General features: G+C 35.6%; 1 protein-coding gene across 1 annotated transcript in view; it reads left to right on the forward strand.

Moving 5' to 3' along the window:
- PIK3C2G (phosphatidylinositol-4-phosphate 3-kinase catalytic subunit type 2 gamma) overlaps positions 1-18675 on the forward strand; it is a 350852-nt gene extending 332177 nt beyond the window's left edge. Inside the window, exons 32-33 of the mRNA XM_032855093.1 lie at positions 8664-8789; positions 18001-18675. Coding sequence (XP_032710984.1) covers positions 8664-8789; positions 18001-18153 — 279 coding nt within the window. The 3' untranslated portion in view covers positions 18154-18675. The remainder of the gene's footprint in view (positions 1-8663; positions 8790-18000) is intronic.
- Positions 18676-19105: the final 430 nt, after the last annotated feature.

Genomic DNA, 19105 nt, shown 5'->3' on the forward strand with positions numbered 1-19105 from the left:
AATTTATCAGCATAACTAGATTATAAGTGGGTTTTTTTTTTTTTTTTTAAGATTTATTTATTTGAGGCAGGGAGGGGCAAAGAGAGAGGGAGGGAAAGTCTTAAGCAGAGTCCCCCCTGAGCTGGACACAGGGCTCTGTCCCACCACCCTGAGGTCATAGCCTGAGCTGAAACCAAGAGTCAGACTTCCAGTTGACTGCACCACCCAAGTACCCCTATACCTATGATGTTTTATGTAAACCCCATGGTAACCACAAAGCAAAAACCTGCAGTAAATTCACAAAGGATAAAGGGAAGTGAAATAAAAATATAGCACTAAAAAAATTATCAAAAAGTTCACAAAAGAAGGCAGGAAGAGAGGAAGAAAAGGACAAGGGAACTAAAAAAGAGCTAGAAAACAGTAAGATGACATTAGTGAAGTCCTTAGCTATCAATATTTACTCTACATGTAAGTGGATTGAATTCTCAATCAAAAGGTATAGAGTGGGAGCACCTGGGTGGCTCAGTGGGTTAAAGTCTCTGCCTTCGGCTCAGGTCATGATCCCGGGGTCCTAGGAATGAGCCCCACATCGGGCTCTCTGCTCAGTGCAGAGCCTGCTTCTCTCTCTCTCTCTCTGCCTGCCTCTCTGCCTACTTGTGTTCTCTGTCTGTCAAATAAATAAATAAAATCTTTAAAAAAAAAAAAAAAAGGTATAGAGTGGCTGGAGATTAAAAAAAAAAAAAGCATGACCCAATTATATGCTGCCTATAAAACATCATTTCACCTCATTTTTTTTCTTCTATAGCCTTACTGATTTTCTGTATGCCAGTTCTATGATTTATTAAGACAGGGATGTTAAAATCTTTAACTATAATTGTGAATTTGTTTTATGTTATATGAACATTTAAGGTTATTATGTCCTCTTGATTAATTGGCTCCTTTATCATTATAAAGTGAACTTCTTTATTCATGGTAGTATTTTTTGCTGTCAAATATACTTTGTCAGATATTTATATAATTTTTCAGTTTTTGTTTGATTCATGTTAGCATGGTATATCTTTTACATCCTTTTACTTTTAACTTTTCATCTCTTTACATTTAAAGTATATTTGATATAGATAGATAATATACACATAGATGATAGATGATAGATTAGATAGCTAGATAATAGATAGATACATAGATAGATTGATTGATGATAGACAGGTTACATAGATAGATAGAGAGATAATAGGCAGATGGCCATACTATAGGTTGTACTTAGCAATCTCTTGGTCATGGAGATATTGAACCTATAATCACATACAACTTTTTAAAATTTTCCCAAGTGCTATTCCTAAGCCAAGTATTTCTTATCCTGGACTTGCAGAATGAGTTTTTCAGACCCAAAAGAACTTGACATGAGTCTATTGTATCTAACCTTGTGAGATATGGTTCATCATTCCAACTCTTCCCATCTCAGTCCTAATTATATGATCAAGCATATTGGCCGTAGCACTCAGATTATTGACAGCTATACATCATGGATCTGTATCTTTATCTAAATCATGATAAAAATGCTTAGTAGGGAAGAAGGCAAGTATTTGAAGTATATAGGTAGAAAACTCATACTTCACCTCTGAATTACTAGTTTCTGGGTTTTTTTGCAAACAAATCTCTAATACTATCAAGTATAACAACACCATATATCTAATCTTTCAGTATTTCATTTGTTCTTCACAATTTCTCAATAATCATTAATAAAATGTATTATGTCTTTTATTTGTACAGTTTTCTTAGCATTTGGGGAGAGAAGATAAGAGAGGATTTGAAATCATTTAGAGTGGTTCAGTGCAGTTGCAAAAAAAAGTTTAATTACACTTAACTCATAAACAGTTTTTCAGGTTTTCTATCGAGTAGATTGTAAAAAATAAATGATGTTTAAAACTTTACTTTGTAAATGTTATTAAGATTGAGAAATGGAAAAGCTTGTCAAATTTCACAAGACAATTCAGTAGCAAAATCTGGAGCTCTAATTAAAACTCTGGATTTTTAGAAGTAATTCAATTCCTATGTATTGAGTCAGAAAATAAGAATTCAATCTATTAGACTGTGACTTCTATCTAGTTGTTAACTGCATCAAGTTGAGGTTTAAAAATTTTTAATATGTATATAATAAGAAGATTATGCCCATGAGTTTGTTATTTCTTTGAAAGTATAAATGGTTTCATCAACTCTTTTGTGACCTCTCACAGATCATCCAAAGTGTTAGACACACAGTGGTGTGATTTTTGAATTGATTGTTTTTTTTAAAAAGTTACTGAAAATCACCTATTAGTGACAAGAATTCAATTAAGGGCTTAATTGGTGTGAAATGAGGCAGAAGACTATCCTAATTTAATTCATGAGGACCTGAAATCATCCCATTCTATATTAACAAACACACACAGAAAGGTTGGAAAGATTATTCCACCATTTCTATAACTGCAGCACTAAGCAAACTATGTATCACAGGCATTTTTCTTCTACTCCTGTATTTTTATTGTACATTTTCATTTTATAAAAAGACCCTCTTTGTGGTAGCTAGCCTGAGTTTCAGAACTGCAATTTGGCAGGCAAATAGATGAGGAAAACACTTCTTTATTGTTATTTTGTTTCTGACATAGACCTCAAGTTTTGATAGCACTATCATATTTTAATCATCGGCTGTTGATTTCTACCAAAGCCTATCTTATCATATGATTGGAAACATTTAAGTTAAAAAAAAAAAAAAAACTTGATGGGGAATTCTCATAAATTATTCATCAAAAAGGTAAGAACCCATTAAATACAATTAAGCTTTGAATTAATCTACAGAAGTTATTTTTAAACCATCTATCTTCATCACATTTCTGATAAAACTTGATCTAGAAATGCTCTTAATTTGAATCTGGTGGTTTCCTTTGCATTCTTTGTAGAGGGTCAATAAAAGGTAGTGGTTAAGAGCACAAGTTGTAATAAAACCTTTTCAATAAAATAAAGACAATAATACTGGCTCACGCGTTATTTTAAGAGAGTGCTTTGAATAGATAGATACTCATTATGTGACAGCTATTATTACTACTACTGTATATGGGAAAAATTAGTATCTTCTTCATAAACTCATGAAAATACTAAAGGGTTGTTGCCCTACCCTGCAATGTGAAATGGTTTTATTTACTTTATAAACAGTTTACATTGTGCTTTGTTTTTATAGCAACATACATAATTTTGGTAAATTTACCATTTTTTCAATATAGTTTTATTCACTGACCATGAAAATGACAGAAGTGCATTGAAATGCTATGTGCAAAGTGGGACAAGAAAGGAAGACAGAAATTAGCATATTTAATTATTTATACACCTAAAACAATACCATTAAGAAGTCAGCATTGTGAATAATGGTTTAGTAGGATACATATATGCATTTTAATTTGTATACCCAAAACAATAGCCAAAGTAAGAATCTCCTATATTTCACTCTTAGTTTAAAAAGAAGTGCCTGCGTCAGTAATGTTAAGAATATGGTAAGGCCTTCATTTCCAACCCTTTCAGTTAGAGAGACCTCTTTCTAAGCTTGAAAATTTTTTTCTAAAAATCTGATAGATTTAAAAAGTAGAAAACAAATTTTAAACTACTATAAATTCGGTTCGTGCTTTTAAAATATTAAAATCGTGTAATCAAAAGCACCTACATATACTTGAAAAAATATAGCACATATGTATGAGACATATTTATTTCCTCTGTAGGAAATGCTTGGTGCAAATGTAGATCCAGCACCTTGCCTCCACCCAAAGGTCACCAGTGGCTCATCTCTAATTAAACTGAATGTACCTGTTTCTGTTTCTTTCATGTTCTCCACAAAAGGGGTGCACAGAGGGGGGATACTGCATAAGGTTGACCGAAGGTCTGGGAACAAAAAAATGACCTTAGTTCACATTCCACCATCTATTAGGCCTCCAAGAAATTGTCAGATCATTGCTAGCTCCTAGAAGGAAATTTAAATAGCCTGTGATACTTATTGTTAAGGAATTTTTTTTTTTTAAGGAATTAAGTGGAGACAGTCCAGAGAGGTGGGGAAGACTATCACAGAAGACTGGACAAGGTGTCAGGAAAGGAGAACAGCAATCAGAGACCAGGTCTTCAGGGGAACGTAAGGATGGCCCCTAAGGATTCATTCTGAGACTGATTACAAGCAATTACGTTACAAACCCAGCCTAGCTCCAGTTGCAAGCAGAAAGGGTTAAAGAAAGGAAGTAAGCATCTAATTGTTCAGTATCAGAGAGATGAGATAAAATCAAAGTTTTAGAAGTGCACTATTGAGATGTCAGATATAACAAGCCGACCTCAACCCAAATACCGCTGATCAGCCATGAAACCCAACGAAGTGCGTGTGAAGATTGGTTCTATCTGTGGAGAGATGCTGTCAGACAGCAAGTGCTCAGGGTAAACGCCCAGGGCAGACCTCAAGAACAGACCCCAAGACACAGCCACTTTCACCTTAGGAAGTTAGGAACATTTCTGCTTTTTATATTGCATTATAAATAACGATTCAACAAATAACTATGGGGTGCTTTCAAAGAGCTAGATGCTGTAAATATATAGGTCATCCATTCAGTCATTTGGTAACTATAATTTAGTATTTACGGTATGCCAAGCACTGTGTCAGAAACAGGATTTCTAGGAGAGGAAGGAATGCTGTGAAAGAAAGGCAGGACTAGGAAAGGAAAGAAAAGAATAAGGAAAAAGGAAGCCGAGTCTCAAGGGAGGATTTTTAATTTTTCCTTGGAGATCCAGAGATTCACTGAAAGATTAGGACGAAGGAACTGAAGGTGGGAGTAGAGTAACAGGGTAGTGAGTCACCAATGGAGCAAAGCCCAAAGGAAATGTGAGGGGAGGAAAGTGGGAAACATCAAGACATGGATTTTCCTTTTAAATTATTTCTAGGCTCATAAGGGAGCTAGCATATGTAAAACTTCTAAAAATATAAAAAATGAGAAATATTTTAACAGAAAATCTAGAGTAAGGATGAGTAACAAAAATGAAGTATGGATGACTTCACGTCGTCTTCTGAGCACAGTAAAAATGTTAGCCAGAATTCTAGAAGAAAGTAGTAGCGCTGCTTGACTGTGAATAAGAAAACCCTCTGGGTAACACAAGGAAACTTCTCATTGTTTAGACTAAGCGGCAGGCGAAGAACTCAGTAGCTCCAAGGCATACTGACTCCGCCGGTCAAAGCGTTAAATCTTTGTGAAGGTCTAAAATGCAACAGAAGTAAAAATCCTAGGTTAAGACATTTAGACAAGTACAGGTTATTTAATCACTTTAAAGTTAAATTTTATTCACATGAACAAAAGGGCAAAGGATGATAGGAGAAGTATTGACAAGAAGACAGTTTTTTATAATAAGCTGTGATCTTTAAGAAACAGGATATGGTAAAAGTAAGGAAGAAAAAACTAACATTGATAAGACAGCTGCTTTGGACAAAGCAAAACAAAACAAAAAGAGAATCTCTGAGAGACCTGAGAAATCAATGTCTGCATTGAAAGCTATTAAGGACAGACTAAACCCACTGCTGCTCAGATCTAATGCACCCCTGATTTTGAATTGAAACCTGGGATGCTCTATTATCCTAAAAACTCCAGGATATTCAAGGACCTTGTCAAGGACATCAACTTGGAAACAGAAACCTAAAACTTTAGTTGCTAAATGCTTGGTGAAGGCTGGTATGCAAAATGTCTTTCTCCGTCTGTGATTAGAATTTTACTCTTTAGGCAGTGGGGAAAGTGACATGATCAAAGTAGCTTTATAGGAAAATTAAGTACAACAGTGACCTATGGAATGAAGGAAGGAAAGAATTGGGAAGACAAAGGCATAAAATGTTATTAAAATCCAGTTGCAACAAGTTAGGAAAAGAAGATCTGTGATGACAGATGAACTGGGGGAAACAGGATTTTGATCTTGGTACACACTTGGATTTGAAAATCAGTGATAAGGGAGACACCAGACAAAACGAATAGTATGACTTTAATATAGTTTGAACAGCTTGGAAAAATTTGTTTTGGAGTGGTAAGGAAGGCTAGAAGATAGATTTTGGTTATTTTATATAAGGGTGCCAAGAAGATATTCAGGTGAAATAGTCACAGGTCACTAGGTTGAGATTCAAAGGTTGAACTGGAGATTCTTTATTTGGGAGTCATCTAAATGGTTCTCAGTTGGGATTAATTTTGTCCCCCAAATGACAGTTAGCAATGTATGGAGACATTTTTGGTTGTCACGACTGGGAAGATGTCGCTATTGTAATCTGGTGGGTAGAAGCCCGTGATGCTGTTGAAATATTCGCATTGTGTAGAACGGCCCCCTACAGCAAAGGATTCTGTGGCACCAAATGTTGATAGTGCCAAGGTTAAGAGACTTTGCTCATAAATGTCATAGTACCTTAGGGTATCTTGGCCAATCAGTGTATATAGTGTATTTATGTTTAACTTTAATTTACAGAAAATAAAAATAGTACCAAACATTTATTAAGCCTTACTTTATTTCACGTGTCGTCCTCACATTACATGGTTCATTTAATCTTTTGAATGCAGTGAGGGATATACCCTTTATCCTCCTTTACAGGTTAGGAAACAGATCCACTGCAAAGTTAGGATACCTGCCAAAAGTCACATAGCTGGTAAATTTGGGGGCCCAGACTGCAATCAAAAAGTCCACTTTCAGAACCATGATTTTAACCACTAAGTTGGAGCATATAATGATGATAGGGATGGTATCGTCAATACCATGGCAGACAAGAGAGAACTACACAGAGCAAAACATTACACTCCCTTCATCCTTCTCTCCAAGCCAAACTAAACCAGATCAAACAAAACAAAAGCACTCTCTCAAATATTAATAGCAATGTCTTTACTCAACACTGAGATTCCATTAGGCCATTGATACATTTGAGACATTGATACATTTGATACATTTTGTCCTGGAGGAGAGTTTCAGGTGGGGCAGGAGAACTTGAACTCTATAGCAGCAGTTTTGACAATCTTAGCATTTTGACATATGATGTGTCCAGATGTACTGTACTTAATTTGTGAGTAATCATCGTATTTTCTTACTTTCCACTATGCTTTTTTGAGTGCTAAAGAAAGATACAAAATTAAAGCTAGTGACATTGGGGGTGTCACTGGATGTTCACATGTAAATGTCACTGTGATTCAGAAAACTGTATTTGTTGAAAATTACCAATTTAATGGTTAGAATATAGTCAACAAAATAAACATTAAATTCCTCAAATTTGACTTTTAAATCCTCTTCTTTAAATATAAATTACACAAACATTTATCTTTTTTTTTTTTTAAAGGTTTTATTTATTTGACACAGAGATAGAGATCACAAGTAGGCAGAGCAGCAGTCAGAGGGAGAAGGAGAAGCAGGCTCCCCACCAAGCAGGGAGCCTGACACAAGTCCTGATCCCAGGACCCCGGGACCATGACCCGAGCCAAAGGCAACCGCCCAATGGACTGAGCCACCCAGGCACCCCATAAACATTTCTCTTTTTATCAAACTAGATATTCAGAGTTTTAGTATGATTTGCTCTCTGTTTGGTCAAGATGCCAAGGGTGAAACACATTTCTTTGAAGTGCAGTGGCTTTCAGATTTTTGAAACAGCGGACTTATTCCTCAAATGAATATTAAGAAATTAAAATATCCAGTGGTGCCTGGGTGGCTCAGTTGGTTAAGCATCTGCCTTTGACTCAGGTCATGATCCCAGGATCCAGGAATCCAGCCGAGTCAAGCTCTCTGCTCCTTCCACACCCACCACCAGCTTGTGCTCTCTCTCTCTCTGTGTCAAATAAATAAATAAAATCTTGAAAGAAAGAAAGAAAGAAAGAGAGAGAGAGAAAGAAAGAAAGAAATCCATAATAAGGAAAGGTAGAAAAGAAAGTGAGAAGTTCTGAAGCCAGAATGGAGAATCTGGGATGGGAGGTAGTTTGGAGGCCAGTTAGGACAAGCTGGGGAAAGGGGCTCCAAAGTTCTAGCCATTTGACATCTACCCATCGGGCAGCATTTTAGGCAACTTTGGAAACTCCATAGAACATAGTTTGAGAAGGATTATCCAATATATTTTAGGGTAATTTAGAAAATAAAATTTTCCTAACTACCTTAAAATCTTATAAGTATATTAAAGTTGCAAGTCTCTTCGTCTGATATTCTAATTAAATTTTGCCTTAAATGTGATATTATCTAATATACATATACATATCATTAAATGCTACATTTTATTTTATGTGTTAAACTTGCATCTTTTTAGTTATAAGTGGTGGACAGTAAGTATCCTGAGGCACTTAATTCTTGCCTCTGCCTGTGGCTTATATTCATCTTTTGACCATTTCTGTCAAAAATGCAAATGTACTTTTTACTGTAAAAAACTAAAGTAAATTATATTTAATAGGCTTTTAAATATAGTTCTCTGACACAACACTTAATTTAACACGGACAATTTTACTCTTTTACACTGTGCTTTGGGAATATTTTTGAGGGATGATGTATTTCTTTTGATTGTTCTCTTATTTTCTGATAAACAGTACTGTAATAAATTTTGATCCTGCCTTTGGTCTCGATATTTAGTAGCTATGTATTTGTTTTCTTTGATAGCAACATGCATTAATATTTATAACCATTTTCCTTTGCAGCATCTCCCAGATGGCTCTGCGCCCAGTGCACATGTTGAATTTTATCTTTTACCATATCCCAGTGAAGTTCGTAGGAGGAAAACAAAATCTGTTCCAAAATGTACCGACCCCACTTATAATGAAATTGTGAGTATGATTCATCTCTTGTCCAGTCGCTTTGTATTTTTCTTACATTTTTTAGTTTAACAACCAAATATGGAAAATTTGCAGTAATTGGCAGCATTATTCCATGAAGGGAAGACATTTCGCAAAATAGCCACTATGTGCTGATCACTGTTCTACATGCTATGGGAACTGGAAAATACAGATTCTGCTTTCAAAGCGCTTATGAACCAATTTTCAAATTGTGGCGTGCCTCCAGCAAGAGCCCAAGATGGCTTTTTTTTTTTTCTCCCTAACATTACCCCTGACTTCATCTTATTTTCTCTAACCTTATTTTCTTTTACCTGCTCTTCCTTACTGAATAATTTTATCACAGTCTATCCTGTGTATAACAATAAACTTCATAAAATCTCCTTTGAAAAACAAAAGAAAATAAACAAGTACAAAGCACAAATTAAATTAACTTATATATAGTTCTCTAATTCATTTGTATTCCACAATTTAAATATCCAATCCCGTACTCCTTTCTGAGGCAAACCTGTATTTATTCTCTTGATTCCATCCCTTCCCATTTCTTCTTTACCTTGCTCGGATGATTATTTGTTTGCCGTTCTTAAGGCTGTCTCATCCACTGGATCCTCAGGTCAGAAATCATAAAAAACAAACAAACAAACAAACAAAAAAAACCTCCTCAACTCAGCCTTTCTAAAGCATCCGTATTTTCTTTCCTTCCCTATCACACCCAAACTTTTGCAAAACTTGGGACGCTGAAGTGGTCCAGTTGGTTAAACTCAGTTCTCCTGGGATGGAGTCTGGCATGGGGCTCTCTGCTCAGTGGGGAGCCTGCTTCTCCTTCTCCTCCCCGCTTGCTCTTGATCTCTGTCCCTATCCCTGTCTCTCTGTCTCAAATGAACAAATAAAAAAATCTTAAAAAAAAAAAAAAGCACTTGAAAAAGTGACTCACATTTCCTGCTCTCACTTCATTGCTTCCTTTTCATCCTTCAATCCTTTGCAATGTGGATTCTGAACCTCATTGATGCCACTTTCTTAGAATGACACCCATGACTGCTAATGGCTTAATCTAATGAGCCCTCTACTCTCCTGAATAGTTACACAGCTGCGTTGCTGGGTGCCCCCTCTTTCTGACACCTCCTTTTTGCTCGAGTCTTATCTTCTCTTAAAGCTCCCTTCCATTTTCTCTGACCGCTCACTCAATTGCCTTCATTGCCGTTCCTCTTCCGAAAAATATTGTTGTTTGTTGGAGTTCCACAATCTATCCTTTTCCTCATGATATATTGTCTTTCGAAATTATCTTATATACCTACAATTTTCATTTTACACTTCTGTGTAGGTTGCATCTGAATTTATTCCTCCAACCCTGGCTTCTGTCCTAACCTTCTGTCCTGCACTTCTGAGTGTTACTGAAGAGCGATCCATCAGAATGTCTGCTAGACACTTTTAAACCAGGCTTCCCTCCTCTACTTGCCATCTCAAAAGATATGTTCTAATGACACCACCCTCTCTCTCACTCATTTTTCCAACTAATCACCAAGTTTTGTCAGCTTAACACTTTGTCACGTGTGCAGCCACCTGCCTCTTGAATCCATCACCTTCTGTCTGCCCCATAGCTGTGACTTTGGCTATTATACAATAGCCTCCTATCTGCCTCTTGTGTTTCTCAGTTGAACAATTCATATTTCTATCTAAGATGTCTTTCAAAAACGAGTCATATTTATTTCTCTACTATTTAATTTTTTTTTCCCAAAGACTCTTCACTGCCTACTGGATAATGTACAGAATACTAAATGTGACAATGATAGCCCTTAAAATGTGACCCGGTAGCTTTCCTGAGTTGTCTCTTGGCTCATACCATCTTCATATACTTAAAAAAAAATTGTTTTGAGATCCTTGTAGAGTCATATGCAGTTGGAAGCAGTAATACACAGAGAATTCAAACAACCTTTAGCTACTTTCCCTCAATGGTAACATCTCGTTTGACTACAGTACAATATCACAACCTGGAAATTGACATTGGTGCAATTCACTGGCCTTAATGAGATTTCATTAGTTTTACATGTGTTCCTGTGTATTTGGTTCTATGCATTATTTATTTTAATCCTGTTAATTCTGTGCATTTATATCATGTGAGTAGATTTGTGTGACCATCACCACAGTCTTGGTACAGAAGAGTTCCATCACAAGGATACCTGGTGCTACCCTTTTATAGCCACAGACACTTCCCGCCCTCTAATGCCCACTCCATCCCCAGTCACTGGCTACTAGTACTCTGTTCTCCATCTTTATAATTTTGTCATTTCAAATGTTATATAAATGGAATCATACAGTGTGTAACATTTTGAGATTGGCTTTTTTCACTCACCATAACTCCCCAGCAATCCATGCAAGAAGGTGCCTGTATCAATAGCTTGTTTTTTTCCACTGTTGAATCATAGTCGGGTATGGAAGTCTGACATTTCCTTTAACTGTTCACCTATTAAAGGATATCTGGGTTATTTCTGGCTTGGGCTATTGCAAACAAAGCTGTTGTGAACAGTGATATATAGATTTCTGCGTAAACATAAGTTGTAATTTCTCTAATATAAATGCTTAAGATGTAATTACTGGAATATATGGCAGTTTTATTAAAAAAAAATTGCCATACTCTTTTTCTAAACCAATTTACCTCCCACCAGCAATGTATCTATTTTCTATAAATCTTTGCCATTTGTTATTATTTAGTATTTGTTATTTTTGTTATCATTTGATATTATTTGTTTGTTATTTGTTATTATTTGTAACAAATTTGTTATTATTACAATTATTTAGTTCTTTTGACAGGTATAGACTGATACTTCATTGTGGTTTTAATTTGCATTTACCAAATAACTAATGATCTGAACTTCTGGTCATGTATTTTTTTACCATCCTCTTCGGTGAAATGTCTCTTCATGTCTTTGCTCATTTGCTAATTGGATAATTTGCATTTTTACTGCTGAGTTTTGAGAGTTCTTTGTATGTTATGGACAGTAGTCCTTTGTCAGATAAGTGGTTTACAAATACTTTCCACCTATCTGTAGCTTGTCTTTTCATCCCCTTCTCAGGGTCTTTCAAATTAAAAGTTTTTAATTTTGATTTTGTATAATTTATCCATTTTTACTTTTATAGACTACAAGTCTAAGAACTCTTCACCCTGCACAAAGTCCTAAAGATTTTCTCTTATAGTTTTTCTAAATGTTTTATAGTTTTACAATTTTATATTTAAGCTCATTATCCATTTTGAGTTAATTTTTTAATAAAATGTGAAGTTTAGGTTGGAGTTCACTTTTTTTTTTTTTTAACCTGTGAATGCCAATTACTACAGAACTGTTTATTGAAAAAGCAATGCAATGAATGTCTCTTGTACCTTTGTCAAAAATAAGTCAGGGGAGCGCCTGGGTGGTTCAGTGGGTTGGGGCCTCTGCCTTCAGCTCGGGTTGTGATCCCAGGGTCCTGGGATCCAGCCCCCCCGCGTTAGGCTCTCTGCTCAGCGGGGAGCCTGCTTCCCTCTCTCTCTCTGCCTGCCTCTCTACCTACTTGTGATCTCTGTCAAATAAATAAATAAAATCGTAAAAAAAAAAAAAAGTCAGGAATATTTGTGTCATCATGACCTTTTATTTCCTCACACCTAATCATATTCTCAAGTCACATAAGACAACTTTTCATCCCCTGAATAGTCCCTATGACCTCTGAGATGGAACTCATGCCCTTCACCCTTTCTGTTCTTCTGTTCCAACTTTAAAGCTTACCTCAGATGTGGACTTTGTGTACCACTCTTTCCTCCTCAACTCTTACATCACACTAAACCATCTTATACTTAGTCCTACATGCTTTTTTCTTCTAGTAAATTGTAAATTTCTTGAGGATGAGGAAAATACCTTATCTTCTTAGTATCTTTAAAACTTAGTTGTTTCTAAAAAGATGTGTGAATTAAATATTTGGGGTAGTTTTATAAGTGATGCTTCATATGCATATGTAAAAATGTAAAATTAGGGTGCCTGGGTGGCTCGGCTGGTTAAGCAACTGCCTTTGACTCAGGTCATGATCTCAGAGTACTGGGATCAAGTCCCACATCAGGCTCTCTGCTCAGTAGGGAGTCTGTTTCTCCCTCTGACCCTCCCCTCTCATGCTCTCTCTCGCTCTCTCTCTCTCAAATAAATAAATAAAATCTTTAAAAAAATGTAAAATTGTATATATACATATATATATTTACACATATAATTTAGTAAGGAAAGATATTTTGACATTTTATTATTTTCATAATGTCACTAGATAGAGATATACCCTCCCAGTTGTATATCATTAGCTTCCATATGTTTTGAGTACAAGACCCCCTACATCAATATCAAGAAATTTCTCCAGACTTAATGTTGTGCTTCATCATTTGTAATCTCAGGGTGGTCCTAATGACGAAAAGCCACTAGCAATTCAAGAGTTTAAGTAAACTGGTATTTCATTTATTTCAGGCTATATGTGTTATTTAAGAAAAATTAGCAAATACACATGCTTGGAGATTATTTTATAATGCTTATTGTATCCATAAGTTTTCTAACAACTTGCAGTAACACTAGCTCCTCCAGCATTCATGGGCCATTGGTCAGAAATCACTGCAATACTTTCTTCATCAACCAACACTTGTAGCTTGGACACACATTGTTTATACTTTGAACACCTTCAAAAATTGCTTCAAAAACAATAGTCCATAGTCCATGCTTAATACACTTCAATTTATACATAACCCAAATGAGTGGAAATGTGAGTTAATATGCAGATAAGTGAGTATTTTTAGTAGTAATTATCATCATATAAACAAGTTTGGTGGGGAAGCTGGTTGAATTTAAAAAGCCATGAGAAAAAAAGACAACAATATTTTCATTTTTCTCCCATTATGTTCTGGATTCCTATCAATACAACAAGAATCTCTACTTATAAGAAATGTGAGGATATAGGTTTCATCTCTATGCCAAATCCCTCAATTATTCCAGAGCACCCTCACCAACAATGTATATGTGTTTTCTAGGAAGCCCAGTAAATTTCACATGACATCCCCCTTATTTTTCACTTCTCCCCAGCTTTGCTTCCTGAGCAGTGCTGTCCCAGCCACTCGGTATGACTGGGATTTCTCAAACTGCCAAAGTAGTCCAATGTTCTGGGAAGTAGGAGAGAATGACCTCACTCTTCTTTTTATATAAATCTCTTAAAGGAATACAAAGGACATATTACATTGCATCACCAATGTCTTACGAAGCTTTTCATGAGAATAATTCTTTCCATTTTTATTAAGAGCTCTCTCTCTCTCCCTAATACCCAGACTGAGTAAGGCTGCGAGCAGGGACACTGCCAAGGGTTCCTTTCATATCCACTCTTCAGATGCTAAACTTTTTTGATACAGAGCCAAGCTTGTCTATTTGACACTTCCCAGAGTGATTCCCAACAGACTTTGTCAGCAGTCTCCCTGAAAACCCCTGTCATATACAAATCCCTGTTGTAGACATGACTGGGCTGCAGGGGTGGAGTGGCAGTAGGAATGCTCACAACACTGCCTAGGGCTTGTACGAAGCAGAGCGGGGACTCTGGCTCCAATGCCATTGCTCTTCCCACTCTATTATCTTTGGCATCTGGTTAAAAACCATCATTTTTTTTTCAATGATTCTTTAGAAATACAGATTCTACTTTATAACAGAATTATATTGTTAGAATTCACTTATTTTTTACATTGTATTCCTTTCTTAAATATTATTCTCTTATAAAATAAAAAGAAGAAATTAGAAAAGACACTAGAACAGGAGCATTCTCTGTGTTTGACATACCTTATAGCATCTTGCAGAATGTGCATGATTATCTAAGAGCACAAGTATATGGTGTATTCAGCAAGCCATAGCCAATGTTATCTGTATCATTCTCTCATTTGATGTTCATAACATGAGGAAAATTCTATTTGTAAGTGAAGACATTGAGATCCTGATGCCAAACATTTCAATCAGGGTCAAGCAACTAGTTTTCAAGTCCAGAACTGCCAGAGTCCAAAACCCATTGTGACCCCACTGAGTTATGCTGTTGTCCTTCCCTCTCTCCACCCACAGAGTTCTCCCATTCTCACTTATTTTGAACTCTCCTTTTCATTATCCTGCCTCCTCACTTCCCTTCCCCCCAGCACTAGACATGTTTCAGTTTCCATGTTATTGTTCTTCCACTGACGTCTAAATACACTGTAGAATTATTTACTATACCCTCATGTCAAATAACATGCAGTGAATGCTTGTATACAAGTTACCAGATATTAATTACCCTAAACAAAGTTTTTCCTTTTGATGTAATAATTTCAAACCTACAAATTCCGTATTTGTCGGAAGACATTGAAGACTTGGTGCATGCCTATGGGTAAAAAGCATTTTGAAGTGAAATTGAAAAAGCTGTGCATTTTGGTTCTATTCATGTGAAAAAAGAATACATTTTAAAATATTTGGTGAAAAAGTCTCAAAGACTTTGTGCACTTTGTTAGCATTACCCACTAATTATTCATTACACAGTAAGAAAAGAGTGATTTTTTTTTCCTTTCTTATTTATGTCTAAGTTTTCATTTAAATTCCAGTTAGTTGGGTGCCTGGGTGGCTCAGTGGGTTAAAGCCTCTGCCTTCGGCTCAGGTCATGACCCCAGGGTCCTAGGATCGAGCCCCACATCGGGCTCTCTGCTCAGCAGGGAGCCTGCTTCCCCCTCTCTCTGCCTCTGCCTGCCTCTCTGCCTACTTGTGATCTCTGTCAAATAAATAAATAAGATCTATTTAAATAAATAAATAAATAAATAAATTCCAGTTTGTTAACATACAAAGTAGTATTAGCTTCAGGTGTACGATACAGTGATTCAACACTTTTATACATCACCTGGTGCTCATCACAAGTAGGATCAGTAATCTTTTTAACAGTGTTATGGATTCAGTAAAGCAATTAAAATAGATATATATCACCTATGATGTGCAATAATTACATGTTTAAAAAACTTGTTACTTCTAAGAAAATAATTTTTGCATAATGAAACACAGGGAAAGAAATCCATAAGTTAATATAACCTCTGGAGTTCAAATGTTTGTATTTTAACCAGAAAGGCAATTAATTCTTCAAGTAATTTCTTGAGAATTTCAGCTTGCTAAATACCAGGGAGATTCAACTCTGAATGGAACTCTTTCCTCCAGTCAACTAATGCAAAATACCAAGAAACAGCTGTTCTTTGTGTATTTGATGGATTTTTTTTTTGGTATAACTTATTAGTGTTCAGTATGTGCCAGGCTTTGTAGTAAGGCTTACATTCATTATCTCACTTATTCTTCCCCACAATGCTAAAAGGCAAATATTATTATCACCATTATGTAAATGAGAAAACATATAGTTGACAATAGATTGAAATAAGTATAAATTAAATGTCATAGAAATTTATATCTTTAGAGCCTATTTATATGATTCACAGTTCTTAAACCAGACTTTCACAAAACACTAATGCCTAGAGTTATACCATTTTTCTACTTCATGTACAGTAACACTTTGAGGGCCCCTTCATCTATTTGCTCTGTAAAATAAATGACTTTGTCTGCTGAAAGTGTTGTGGGGAGGAAAATGGAGGACACTTTAGACAGTTCAAAATAGCCGCTGTAGAGAAAAGGAAAAGGAACTTACTCTGAAGTCTTGGAAAGATAAGAGTCCATGAGGAGACATGGCTCACAGAGTCCACACTGGGCATCCCACTGCTATTAAAGAAGATGAATTAAAGCAGTAGGGTTTTGAGATTTTTAAGGTAGCCCTTAAAATCCCTTACTATCCCAGGGGAACTCAATAAATGGAATGGAATAATTTCAATCCCTAGTCCTAAGAAACTTAAAAGATAATCTCGTGTCTGGAATGAGAGTAGGATTCTAGAAGAGGAGGGAGCCAGGAGCTGTCACGTGAAGCAGGGTAAACTGGATTAACATAGTATATTGCATCTCATGTCCCTTGACTGAATTGTTATTTACTTCATAAGTAAGTCCTTGTTCAGAAGAGCTCTCAGATTGATCTTGAATGGAATTCCACTGGTAACGTTGTGAGTTCTTAAATGGTAGACAAATGCAATGCAGTGGGTCAGAAACCATATCCATACACACTGAGGAGACCTCCAAACTGACTCAAAGGGCTTCCCTCTCAAGTTATTCCTCCGCTTTTTTTTTTTTTTTGCATATATAGAGAACACTGCTTTCTGTCTTGTAGCGTGGCTATAAAAAGCAAGCAAGTTTGTAGCAGCATATGAAACTCCTCTTTTAAATGTGTTTTAAGGAGTTTCCCTGGCAACCATGCTGGATTTATACACAGCTGTCCCCTCCCCTTCATGATGGGAAACTAATTTCTTGATAGTACTACACTTTTGAAGTTTCTTTACTACTGTAGGCACTTGATGGTAATGCCCATGACTTAGTTCCTTTATATTATAGAACACAGCTAAACAGATCCCTTTTTAGAAACTAGTTACATGACTAGCAATGAAAAAGAGCAAGACACAAAACTGTACATACAGCAAAATTACAGTTCAGATTCTTACAAAGTAATTATATATGTAAAACAAAAAGCACACTGAAATGTTAACTATAATTATCTCCCAGTGGTGGAAATATAGACTTTCCTTTCTTTTTTGTTTCATACATATTTTATTTAATAAGCGTGTGTTTTCATAATTAAAAATTAAACCATTTTAAATATATTAAAGTAAGCATAGAATGAATTCTTCATATGTAAATAGAAATACTGTTATACTGCACTAAATTAACATAAGGAAATCATGGAGATTGGTCTGCTCTCCTCATTAGTCTTCAGCAAAGAAAGATAGTGTTCAAGGCCCCATGTTGCACAATAAATCCAAGGACAGTTAAATATGATAGGTACTTAAATTTCTTCTTAGAGAATAATTTACAGTCATATTAAATTTGGGATGGACAATTATTAATGGAATCAGAATAAGTTCTAAGCTTCTTAGAGAAATATTCTGTCATTAAACTCCATTATGTTAGCAGAATCTTTAGCTTTCCAGAATTCAAGTTCAACATGACAGATTCTACATTAACCTATCTGTTCCAAGCTAAATGATATGAATAGCTAAATATTTTTATTAAAAGTAATACTTTTAAAGGTGCATTTAAACATATCTGATTTATACTTTAATTATTCTCTCTGTTTTCAGGTGGTGTATGATGAAGTCACAGAGCTCCGAGGACATGTCTTAATGCTTATTGTGAAGAGCAAAACCGTATTTGTGGGAGCAATTAACATCCAACTTTATAGTGTCCCTCTCAATGAAGAAAAATGGTACCCACTAGGAAACTGTATAATTTGACCATTTCTATCAACCAATGCATTATTCATTAACTACTTATATCTTTTTCCACTTCTAAGCCTCTCTATCACAAGAGCAGGACATTTTTGTTTTCAAAGATAGCTTAGTGTACCAAGGACACAAGAAAAAGAAATAAGAATAGTCTTTTATAGTTATATATTCTCTACTTGTGTTTCATTATTTTCTTAGAATCTTTTCTCCTTAATAAAGTACAAATTTATTGTGTAAAATTCAATATGTAAAATAATAACAACATTTAATTTTGATACATCTTTTAAATCAAATATGTGTTCACATCTTTTAATTGTGTACCTATGGTTATAGCAACACTGTTAACGTGGTTTCCAAGAAATACAGCAATAAATAAATCTCATCAATTAATTCAAGACCTAAGTATATTTGTAACAAATTTTTGAACTTGAATTAAATATATATACCTGTGTACTGACTTACACTCCTATTTATTGAGGGAATTAATAAGCTCTAGCTTTTCTATCAGAAAAAAACAGGGGATAAATGCTTAAATTTTTTTAAAAGATTTTATTTATTTATTTGACAGAGAGAGAGAGATCACAAGTAGGCGGAGAGGCAGGCAGAGAGAGAGAGGGGGAAGCAGGCTCCCTGCTGAACAGAGAACCCCATGTGGGGCTCGATCCCAGGACCCTGAGATCATGAACTGAGCCGAAGGCAGAGGCTAACCCCACTGAGCCACCCAGGCGCCCCCTGAAAATTCTTAAATCAAATTTTTGGAAGAAACTTCTTAGTATTATCTTACCCTTTTCAATGTCAATCAATTAATCACCACTGGATTTCACCCAACTATAGGAATGATCACATTTTAAATTTCATTACCTCTTAACTCTAAGATGTTACAGTTAAACTCTCCCCTCTGATCAAAACCTCTTCTCTTTGCACATCAAGAATTTCTTTTATTTCTGAAGCTACTTTCATA

Source organism: Lontra canadensis, unplaced genomic scaffold, assembly GCF_010015895.1.
Source record: "Lontra canadensis isolate GAN:19392208 unplaced genomic scaffold, GSC_riverotter_1.0 scaffold9, whole genome shotgun sequence".
NCBI lineage: Eukaryota > Metazoa > Chordata > Mammalia > Carnivora > Mustelidae > Lontra > Lontra canadensis.